Raw genomic sequence first — 11,432 nt, 5'->3', positions numbered from 1 at the left:
TCAGCGCTGAGGGAGCGCCGCACCGTCGGAGGGTCAGCGCTGAGGGAATGTCAGCTAAAGAGGTTATTTAACCAAGGCCTCATGAGAGCTGTCAGGGGAAACACCATAAGACACTGTTCTAAAGAAGGGAGGGGGTATTCTGGCCAATATTTATCCTTCAGTCAACAACAACAGATGATGACCTGGTCATTATCACTTTGCTGATGAGAGGAATCCCTCTGCATTGTGCACTGTATCAACCGGAAGTTCTCCAACATGAATGGAATTGGTTATAGAAATTCCTCAAGAATTTGAAAAATCCTGAGACACAGATTCCGTCTGACCCAGTGTGAAAGGCAACTATTCAGACTCAGGCCTCTCTTGATTTGCTTATTCCTTCAATGCGCTGAGATTAACACCGAGCATTACTGTGCACAACCATTAAATACAAAACTGACTGTAACTGAGGATAACATTGAGCTGACCCACTGGATAGGGTTTGCCCAAGGACAGAGGGGGTGCCGGATTTATAAATACACTGACCCCAGCCGCAAGCAGAACGGAGCTAAGCATCAATGAGGTATTGAACCCGATCCCGCAATTCCCCTCTTTGCCGAGCAGCAGCTTTGACAAATATCAACAGTGTCCTCTCACCCTCACGAGCCGGGCTCTCTTCACCATATCATTTAGCTTCCTCAGGGCAGCATTCCGAGGCAGGTTCTGCAGATCCAGGAACAGATCCTGCTCCTCCAACTCAAACAGCTTCCGGTTCTCGGAGATGAGGAGGGGCTCGGACCAGAAGGAGCCGATGTAGACCCGCATCACCTCAGGCGTGTTGATGACTTTACCAAGTGACCACATCAGGGCCCCGTAGACCCGCATCAGCTGCTGGGTGTCCACCTGGTCAGCCTTGTTCAGCACCACTCGTATCTTATCCTCGTTCCCCTTCAGGGCCCGGATTGCCTCTGAGAATTCATCCGAGATCTCCAGCTTGTGAGCGTCAAACAGGAGGATGATCCGATCCACTCGCTGTGCGAACCACTGCAGTACAGCAGCAAGATCATAACCTGCAGGGCAGAAGGAGATGGCTTTATAATGGTTACAAAAACAGAAGTTGCTGGAAAAGCTCAGCAGGTCCGGCAGCATCTGTGAAGGAATAAAACAGAGTTAACGTTTCGGGTCCTGTGACCCTTCCTCAGAACTGATGGTGGCTGGGAAAGCATCAGTTTATATACAGAAAATAGGGAGTAAACGATAGGATAGAGCCCAAAGAGAGAGAAAGACACTTGGACAGACAAAGGAGTTGCTAATGATCAGGCTGGGAGGGTGAATAGTTGTTAATGGGGACTGTTAGTGACTAACAACAGGGGGTGTGTAGTGGCAGGCTATGTGGTAACAAGGCCTGATGTGTGGGGTGGGGGGCTGGGACATGGGAGAGTTTAGGCCCTAAAATTATTGAACTCAATATTGAGTCCGGAGGGGTTTTACAATGGTGTTCCTTTGTATACACGCCTGGTCTCCAAACCCAGAGGCATGGGTACTACCCCTGCATCACAAAAACCTTCCAGAACTCCTCAAAGGTATTTTCTGAACGGACCTGTTCAGAGATACACCTCTGCCACAGGTGGGACTTGCATGGTGGCTCAGTACTACCTCAGGGCGCCAAGGACCCAGGTTCGATTCCACCCTCGGGCAACTGTCTGTGTGGAGTTTGCACATTCTCCCGTGTCTGCTTGGGTTTCCTCCGGGTGCTCCGGTTTCCTCCCACAGTCCAAAGGTGTGCAGGTTAGGGTGGATTGGTATGGGAAATTACCCCATAGTGTTCAGGGATGTGCAGGCTGGGTGGGTTAGCCATGGGAAATGTAGCAGGGTGGGTCTGGGTGGGATGCTGTTTGGAGGGTCAGTGCAGACTTGAACGGCCTCTATCTGCACCGTGAGAATTCTATGATTCTAACATAACCTGTGCCTCCAAGGTCAGAGGTATGAACACAACATTACAAGGACCTCAGGTATCCTTGTACACTATGGTATGTCAAGTCTCATCTTAATTGTCTTCCTGCAGCTACCACCCTCGCAGGCAGTGAGTTCTCACCAAAATCTATTCTTCAATTCTCTAAACCTCTTGTTCCTTATCTTAAGACTGCACCACCCCCTGGTTACTGATCCCTCACTAAGGGCAAACGTTTCTCCCCATCTACACCCCTCAGGACTTCACACACCTCGACCAGGTCCACCCTGAGCCTTCTACGCTCACCCCCAAGCCAATCTGGTCTCTCTTCATCACTGAGGGACGAAAGCAAAGGCCCACAGTCATCATTAATGACCCAATGGGGACTTCAGGGGAAACCTCTTCGCCCAGAGAGTGAGTGGGGGTCTCATAGCCACAGGGAGGGGTGAATGGTGACAATATACTTACAGGGAGGGTGTAAGTGGATAAACACATGAGGGACAGACGGAGGTGTGAGGGCTTAAGAAGAGGCTCCTGTGCAGCAGAAACACCAGCATGGGGCAGATGGGCCAAATGGCCTGTTTCTGTGCTGTTAATTCTGAGCATGATTTCTAAAAGGATGGTTCCTCACGGAGTGCGCAGAAAGACTTCCAACATCAGAGCACAGAGCAGCCTCTCTGAGTGACCCCGGGGCAAAGAGTCTGCTCCCTCAGCGATGTTTTCGATCAGGACACTGTTTGTAGGTTCATCTTGTCAATTGTGCCAGAGGTCAGGCAGTTTGACTAAACCTCCACCCACCCCCCTCCCACAATAACTTACCAGGACAGGTTAGAGAGTGAGGGCCCTGAACTCTCTCATTACAACAACAATATCTGGTATTGATGTAGGACCTTTCACTGGAAGAAAGTGGCAGCCCCATCAGCAGACAAAATATTGATTTGATTTATTACTGTCACATGTATCGAGCTACAGTGAAAAGTGCTGTTTTGTGTGCTTTACAGGCAGATTGTACCATACAAAGTGCATCAGGGTAACAGAACAGAGCGCAGGATACAGTGTTATAGCCACACAGAAGACGCACAGAGAGAGAGAGAGAGAGAGAGAGAGATCAACATTAACATTAAAGAGGTCCATTCAAAAATGTGATAACAGCGTGGAAGAAGCTGTTCTTGACACTATTCATATGTGTATTCAAACTTTTATATCATCTGTCCGATGGAAGAGGGTGGAAGAGAGTAAAACCGGAGTGGGAGGGTCTTTGATGATGTTGGTTCCTTTCCTGAGGCAGTGGGATATACAGATGGAGCCAATGGATGGGGGGGCTGGACTGTGATGGACTGGGCTGTGTTCGCAACCCTCTGTAGTTTCGTAATGTCTAGGGAAGAGCCGTTGCCAAACTACACTGTGACACATCCAGACAGGATGCTTTCTGTGGTGCTCCTACAAAATATGATAAGAATTTTTACAGACACGGCGAATTTCCTTAGCCTCCTGACAAAAAAAGAGGCGTTATTGTGGTTTCTTGACCATCACATCAACGTTTAGGAAGGGTCAGTGCCGAGGGAGCGCCGCGCTGTCAGAGGGTCAGCGCCGAGGGAGCGCCGCGCTGTCGGAGGGCCTGGTTTGCAGACGAGACATTAACCTGAACCCTGTCTGTCCTCTCAGGTGGGAGCTGGGAGACCCTCTCCCCAAAAAGGAGGCCTCCTGCCTTTCAACCGACATTCTCATTGCTGCTGTGGGATCTTGCTGTGCCACCACCTTCCCACAGCAGCACCCCCGTCCCCAACTAAAAAGGTTGTTTCGTTGGCTGCCGAGTTGATGCAGACATCCTGAAGTCTGTGGAAGTTGTCACGGGTGGGAAGGTCTGGGGCCAGGAATCCATCACACAAATTCAGTCTGCTGAAGCCAAAAACTGAACTGCGTCCAGGAAAACTACCCATCCCGTTGGCAGCCAATCACATCCCAGGCCCCACAGAACTCCATAAAAGGTAGAGCTGGGAGCTGCTTTGGAAAGGACTGGTTCAGAGAAACAAGCCTTCAAAGTTTTGTCCAACGTACTACCCCCAGGGAGGGGGTCCTGCAGCTGCTGGGAATAACAGAACAAACTCTCACCGAATATCTGCAGCAGAATTTAAGCAACACAAGTTTGCAAACATTTCGAAAACACAGCTGCACAACAACAGTCTCAATCTCTGAATGTCGCTGTTGTCAGATTTTGGATTATAAGGAGGGGCTGGGGCTTCTTTCACTGGATTACTGCGGGTTGAGGGGTGACCTTATAGAGGTTTGTAAAACTATGAGGGGCATGGATAAGGTGAATAGCAAAGGCCCTTTCTCCAGGGTAGGGGGATTCCAAAACCAGAGGAGCATAGGTTTAAGGTGAGAGGGGAAAGATTTAAAAGGGACCTGAGGGGCAACTTTTTCACACAGAGGGTGGTTCGTATGTGGAATGATCTGCCAGAGGAAGTGGTAGATCCGAACAGTCACAACGTTTAATAGACATTTGGACAAGTACATGAATAGGAGAGGTTGAGAGCGATATGGGCCAAATGCAGGCAGGCAGGAAGGATTAGTTTAGTTGGGAAACTTGGTCAGCATGGATGAGTTGGGCCAAAGGACCAGGACCAGGGTATGAGGTAGGTCAGTTTAGGACTGAGACAAGGAGAAATGATTCAGCAGAGGGGGTGGTGAACCTGAGCAATTCTGCAGAGACCAAGTCACTTAAATACATTTTCAAAAATAAATCAATTTCTAGATGGTAAAGGTGTCAGGGCTGTGGGAAGAGTGTAGTACAACAGTGTTGAAACACAGGATCAGCCATGATCTCAATGAATGTTAGAACAGGCTCATAGGGCTGAATGGCCGACTCCTGCTCCTAGTTTCTATCTTTCTATTAATATCTTCCCCTTTGGCCTCGACCCTACTCTTTGATTTACATCTCCCCAAATCTGATCCTGGCCCCCATGATAGAGTTTGACATCCTCTCGATGTCAGTAGTTTGGGGGTCAGTGAGGGCACCCCAGCACAGTTCAGGTGAAGACCATCCAACTGGTACAGGGTGCCACTCTCACCAGGCCTGGTGCCAGTGCCCTATGAACCAGAGCCCGCTTCTCTCACTGCAGCCTTCACCACACATTCACCTCTCTCTTCCACATTTGCCCTGTACCAGTGTGCGCAGGGCTGACTGAATTAAGCCAAAAGTTACAACCTTTGAGGCCTAGTTTCCTTAATGTGGCACCTAGCTCCTCATACTGACAGTGCAGAATCCCTGCCTGAGTCCTGTCTGTGGCTTTGGTACTTGCATGGTCCATGACAACTCAATTCTCTCCACCCTGCCCTGGTCACTGCTCGTTTCTCTCCAGCCCTGAGCTGATGCCCCAAACCCTGGCGATGGGCAGGAACATTGCCATCTGAGCCTACACATGACTCCAAACTCACAGAGATGAGGTTCAAGGGCACTTAGGGATGGGAAATAAATGCTGTCCTTGTCTACAACACCCACAGCTTGTACAAGAAAAGAAAAGATTAGGGCAGACAGGAGACGGCAATGACACATCTGTCGCCATGAGGATCTCGAATCAGAATCTTTCTCTTTAAAAAAAAGGATAACTGGACCCGAAATATTAACTCTGTTTCTCTCTGCACAGACACTGCTGGACCTATTGAGTTTCTCCAGCACTGTCTGTTTTTATTTCAAATATCCAGCATCTGCAGCTCTTTATTTTATCACCTAATCCCTGTATGACATCATCAGGTTGGGTGGAGCCTAATGCAAGCTCTGACATTAACCCTTTACCTTACACTACAAAGGCATTGCTAGACAGAGAGCCAGTGTAAGTCAGTGGGTGCAGTGAGGAAGGGGAATCAGCTCGAGTTGGGATTGGAGATGAAAAATTTCAGAGGAGTTAAAGTTTACTCTGGGAGTTTGTTTAAGTAAGTATGCTTTGGCATTGTTGCCTTTATTGGTCAGTGCATCGAGTATAGGAGTTGGGAGGTCATTTTGTGGCTGTACAGGACATTGGTTAGGCCACTTTTAGAATACTGCATGCAAATCTGCTCTCCTTGCTATGGGAAAGATATTGTGAAGTTTGAAAGGGTTTAGAAAAGATTTTCAAGGATGTTGCCAGGGTTGGAGGGTTTGAGCTGCAGGGAGACGCTGAATAGGCTGGGGCTATTTTCCCTGGAGCATCGGAGGCTGAGGGGTGACCTTACAGAGGTTTATAAAATCATGAGGGGCGTGGATAGGATGAATAGTCAAGGTCTTTTTTCCCAGGGTAAGGGAGCCCAAAACTAGAGGGCATAGGTTTAAGATTTTTTTTCCTTTATTCATTAACAGGGTGAGGATGTTGCTGGTCAAGCAGCAGTTATTGCCTACCCCTAATTACTCAGAATCAACCACATGGCATGGGTCTGGAGTCACATGTAGGCCAGACCAGGTAAGGATGGCAGTTTCCTTCCCTAAAGGGCATTAATGAACCAGATGGGTTTTTCCTGACAATGGATTCATGGTCATCAGTAGATTCTTAATTCCAGATATTTTCATTGAATTCAAATTCCACCATCTACCATGGTGGGATTTGAACCCAGGTCCCCAGAACATTATCTGGGTCTCTGGATTAACAGTCCAGCGATAATACCACTAGGCCATCACCTAACCACATGATAGGAAAGATTTAAAAGGGACCTGAGGGGCAACTTTTTCAAATGCTGGCAAATGGGACTAGATTAATTTAGGATATCTGGTCAGCACGGACAAGTTGGGCCGAAGGGTCTGTTTCCGTGCTGTACCACTTTATGACTATAAGTGAGACGTCAGTCAGAGTCATGTTCCAATTGGATAAAAACAGCATGGCAGGTTGGTCTTTAGTAAACTTGCAGCAGCAGGGATCCACCAGTTGTTTGGCTGGAGAAATGTGTGAATATATCCTCCAGCACTCCAACAAGGCTGGAAGCAGATACAGAAAATCTGTGAGAAGTCAGCCAAGGTGAGGTTAGACAGGCAGGTAATTTATCAAGTAGATAGACAACATTACAGGGCATTCTACAGAATTTACAACCCAGAAACAGGCCATTCAGTCCATCCAGTCCATGCTGGTTTTTAAGCTCTACCTAAGCCTCCTCCCATTCCCTCTTCATCTCACACTATCACCCTATTCCTCTCCCCTTCATGCATTTATCCAGCTTCCTCCTAAATGTATTGATGCTATTCACCTTGAGACCCCGCTGTGAGAGTGAGTCACACATCCTTCCCACTCTTCTGGGGGGGCGGGGGAAGGTTTCCCCTGAATTCCCCATGGGATTTTTACATGGCTGTCTTATATTGATGACCCCTAGTTCTTGTCTCCTTCCACAAATTCTGCTTCAGTTATCCAGGGCACTGGTGAGACCATATTTTGAATACGGTGCGCAGTTTCAGTCTCCTTATTGAGGGAAGGTGTGTATATGTATCGGAGGTGGTTCTGGGGAGGTTTACTGGATTGATACTGGGAAGGAATGGGTTGTTTGAGAAGGAAAGGTTGGACTGTTCCCACTGGAATTTGGAAGAGTGAGGGGGTGATTTGACTGAAGTGTATCAGACCTAAATGGTCTGGGCATGGTGGATGGGGAAGGGATGATTCCTCATGTGGGTCAATCCAAAACCAGAGAGTATAGGTTTAAGGCGAGAGGGGAAAGATTTGAAAGGGACCTGAGGGGCAACTTTTTCTGTGTTGCATGACTCTATGACAGGTGAGGAGAAATTTTTTTCTCTCAGAGGGCTGAGAGTCTTTGGAACTGTCTGCCTCAGGAGGCAGTGGAATCAGGGTCATTGAATAGTTTTACAACTGAGGTGGATAGATTCTTGTCAGATGGGAAGTGAAAGGGAGGAAGTGGATAAAAGGTGATTGAAGCATTAAAAAAAAGCCATGAAAGCATTGAATGGTGAACTAGACTTGAGGGGCTGAATGGCCTATTTCTACTACTACTTTGTAGGTTTGTCTGTAAGCAGAGACATCTGTTGACATTGTCCCTCTGGAATCTCCTGCTGACAGAGGCTGCTGGTTCCCTGGTCCACTCCAAATCCCCGAGGGTCACCCTGTGGATCCTAGTTACCCTCACTATAAACTGGGACCCTTGGGAACCAACTGACCCATTTGTAGATAGCCCAGCATTCACTGCACAAGGAACCCCAGGGTCAGAGGTGACAGGTTTTGTGAATTAGGGAAAGCCTGAGGTTTTCCCCTGACACGGTGGCTCAGTGGTTAGCACTGCTGCTTCACAGCACCAAGGACCTGGGTTCGATTCCACCCTTGGGCGACTATCTGTGTGGAATTTGCACATTCTCCCCGTGTCTACATGGGTTTCCTCCGGGTGCTCCGGTTTCCTCCCACAATCCAAAAATGTGCAGGTTAAAGTGGATTAGCCATGGAGAATACAGGGTCACAGGGATGGGGTGGGTCTGGGTGGAATGCTTTTCAGAGGGTCAGTATGGGCTGAATGGCCTGCTTCCACACTATAAGGATTCAATGATTATATACAGATGAGCCTGGGGCAAGTTTAGCTTTGTCCTGACGAACAACAGACACTCGCGCTCCAGTTTCCTCAGTGCAAGTTCTGACAATGTCTCTCTCTAACTGAGAAACCTGCTGCAGCTTTTTAAGATCAAAGTCCCAGGTACTGAAGATGGTGTGACAGGCTACAGAAGTTAAAAGGGATAATGAGGAAAAGCATTAATTGTTTGGAACACTGAAGGCTGAATGATCTCATTAAAGAGCTTAAGCAGACAGAGGAACACAAAGCTGTGGAAAACAAACACAGCACAAGATTAGAATCTTTCAGCGATATTATTTCCCCCCAAAACCTTTTCCGCTGTTTATTATGTGCACAGGATACAATGAACAAAGCTCACAGTTTATAACTGCACAAGCAAACATCCAGGTTTGTCAGAGTTTCAGAGTTCCACGTATCACTCCCATCACCTGGTTCCCAGTGAGAACTTATCGAAAAGCACTGAGCACAGTCAGGGATCACAATCTCCCACAAGCCAACGGGCTCTTTACACAAGGTCCACTTTTCACCTTCTTAACCCTTGGAGACAACGTTTGTTCAGGGGAGGCCATTCTTCCCATGCTATCCCAGACAGGGGGCATCATAGTCGTAGAGTCATAGAGATAAACAGCACGGAAACAGACCCTTCAGTTCAACTCGTCCGTGCTGACCAAATATCCTAAATTAATCTAGTCCCATTTGGCCCATATCCCTCTAAACCCTTTCTATTCACATACCCATCCAGCTGCCTTTTAAATGTTGTAATTGTACCATCCTCCTCCACTTCCTCTGGCAGCTCATTCCATACACACACCAACCTCTGTGTGAAAATGTTGCCCCTTAGGCCCCTTTTAAATCTTTCCCCTCTCACCTTAAACCTATGCCCTCTGGTTTTGGACTCCACCACCCTAGGGAAAAGACCTTGACTATTCACCCTATCCATGCCCCGTATGATTTTATAAACCTCTATAAGGTCACCCCTCAGCTCCAGGGAAAATAGCCCCAGCCTATTCAGCCCCTCCCTGTAGCTCAAACCCTCCAACCCTGGCAACATCCTTGTAAATCTTTTCTGAACCCTTTCAAGATTCACAACATCATTCCTATAGCCGGGAGACCAGAATTGAGCACAGTATTCCAAAAGAGGCCTAACCAATGTCCTGTACAGCCACAACATGACCCTCCCAACTCCTATACTCAATGCACTGACCAATAAAGGCTAGCAGCTGGGATATCACCCTGACCCCATCCAAATTTCAGTCTGGGGGCCAAGCGGCCAAGTAGCAGGAGAGCAGAGGGTGACCCATACTCTCTCCTGAACCCTGACCTCTCATTTCAATTGAAAAGTCACCATTGAGATTGGCCATGCCAGGGCAGGGGAGGATGGAACAGCCTGAGATGGAATGCTCTCATCCTTCTCTGTAATTCAGACCCTCCTTGGCATGACAACCCCTCCCCATGTAGATCCGGATAACCCTCCCTGAAAGACAAAGGCCCCCTCTCCCTCACAGTACAGTAGCTGCCGAACGGTCACCCACATCAGGCTGTGAACGTTCTCGTTGTTTGACCCAGTTTCTGGTGGAGAGAATCGAAGAGTTTGAGGACGATGGAGCAGGATTGGCGAGAGGGAGATTAATGGCTTACTGTCTGTAATTTCCGCAAGTTTTAATTTAATTTGTGCTTTTGGCTTTGGGGCCAGGCCTTGTGATTCTGTTTCTGAAATGTGCCAAGCCCAGGAGTGAATTAGAGGACGGGTCATGTCCTCAGACGAGCTCCTCCAACAGGATCCCTAAGCTCTCGTGCGCTCTCTCTCTCTGTCCCGGGTCAGTGCTGGGATCTCTCTCTCTCTCTCTCTGTCCCGGGTCAGTGCTGGGATCTCTCTCTCTCTCTCTCTCTCTCTCTGTCCCGGGTCAGTGCTGGGATCTCTCTCTCTCTCTCTCTCTCTCTCTGTCCCGGGTCAGTGCTGGGATCTCTCTCTCTCTCTGTCCCAGGTCAGTGCAGGGAAAATAAAGATTCTTGCAAAACCATTGTTGAAATAAATCCATTTCCTCTTTGACACATGTTGAAAATGGGCACCATGTCCATCAGGTGGGGGTCAGACTGAGTGGACATTGACAGGAACAGGGTTAGGCATCGTCCATGGCTTAGCCCCCCCATCCCGTTTCCTCTCTCCCCACCCCAGCCCCATCCACATTTCCCTTTCACTGACTGTATCCACCTCCCACACCCCTGTCAGAGGGCAGGCAGGCAGGTGTCTGTGTGAGTGTAACGTGAGATTTGAACACAAGCACAGCCCGAAGACTGCACTGGAGTAAAGGGGTTATTACAAACACAAGGAAAGCACAGTATTTACATGGATGGAAGCCTGGGGTTTACATCTGATGGCGGAAATCCTTTGTCTGATACTCTCTGGAGATTCCTTCCCCCAGGAAATACCCTTTTCTCTGAAGAGGATGTGTTTAACTGCTCCAGCTGCCTCCTCAGTGTCGTGTGACACAGTTGTCCCTGTTGGTGGATGTCTCCATGACATAAGCGTAAACGTGTGTGTGTGTGTGTGTGTGTGTGTGTGTGTGTGTGTGTGTGTGTGAGAGTGTGTGAGAGAGAGAGTGAGAGAGAGAGAGAGAGAGAGAGAGACAGAGAGAGAGAGAGACAGAGAGAGAGAGAGACAGAGAGAGAGAGTGTGAGAGCTTCTGTACATTGTGGGGCAGCGCAAGAACATGTGAATGTGAGTGTGTGAAAGTGCACATGCGTGTGTGAGAGTATCTGCATGGGCATGTGGTGTAGCTGTCAGCTGTTTGTCTAAGTGCTTGAGTGTGAGTGACCATGACTGTGTGTAAGAGTAAGTGTGTGACCATGACAATGAGCGAGAGAGAGAGAGTGAGCGAGGAGTGAGACCATGAGTGTCTGAGCGAGTGCGAGTCTGAGTGAGTGAGTAAAAACCAAAAGAGGTGTGTGGGTGGGGGGGGGGGGGGGGGGGTGGGGG

General features: G+C 48.5%; 1 protein-coding gene across 1 annotated transcript in view; it reads right to left on the bottom strand.

The window, feature by feature from the left end:
- The window catches only part of LOC109938654 (EH domain-containing protein 2-like), a 29,378-nt gene that overhangs the window by 11,121 nt on the left and 6,825 nt on the right, over positions 1 to 11,432 (bottom strand). The window contains exons 3-5 of the mRNA XM_048618142.1: positions 4,587 to 4,630; positions 3,339 to 3,367; positions 634 to 1,067 (exon numbers count right to left, since the gene is read on the bottom strand). Coding sequence (XP_048474099.1) covers positions 634 to 1,067; positions 3,339 to 3,367; positions 4,587 to 4,630 — 507 coding nt within the window. The remainder of the gene's footprint in view (positions 1 to 633; positions 1,068 to 3,338; positions 3,368 to 4,586; positions 4,631 to 11,432) is intronic.

Source organism: Rhincodon typus, chromosome 39 (genome assembly GCF_021869965.1).
Source record: "Rhincodon typus isolate 14 chromosome 39, sRhiTyp1.1, whole genome shotgun sequence".
In the NCBI taxonomy this organism is placed as follows: domain Eukaryota; kingdom Metazoa; phylum Chordata; class Chondrichthyes; order Orectolobiformes; family Rhincodontidae; genus Rhincodon; species Rhincodon typus.
Note: the sequence above shows the minus strand (reverse complement) of the source record. Positions and strands in the feature narration are given on the sequence as shown.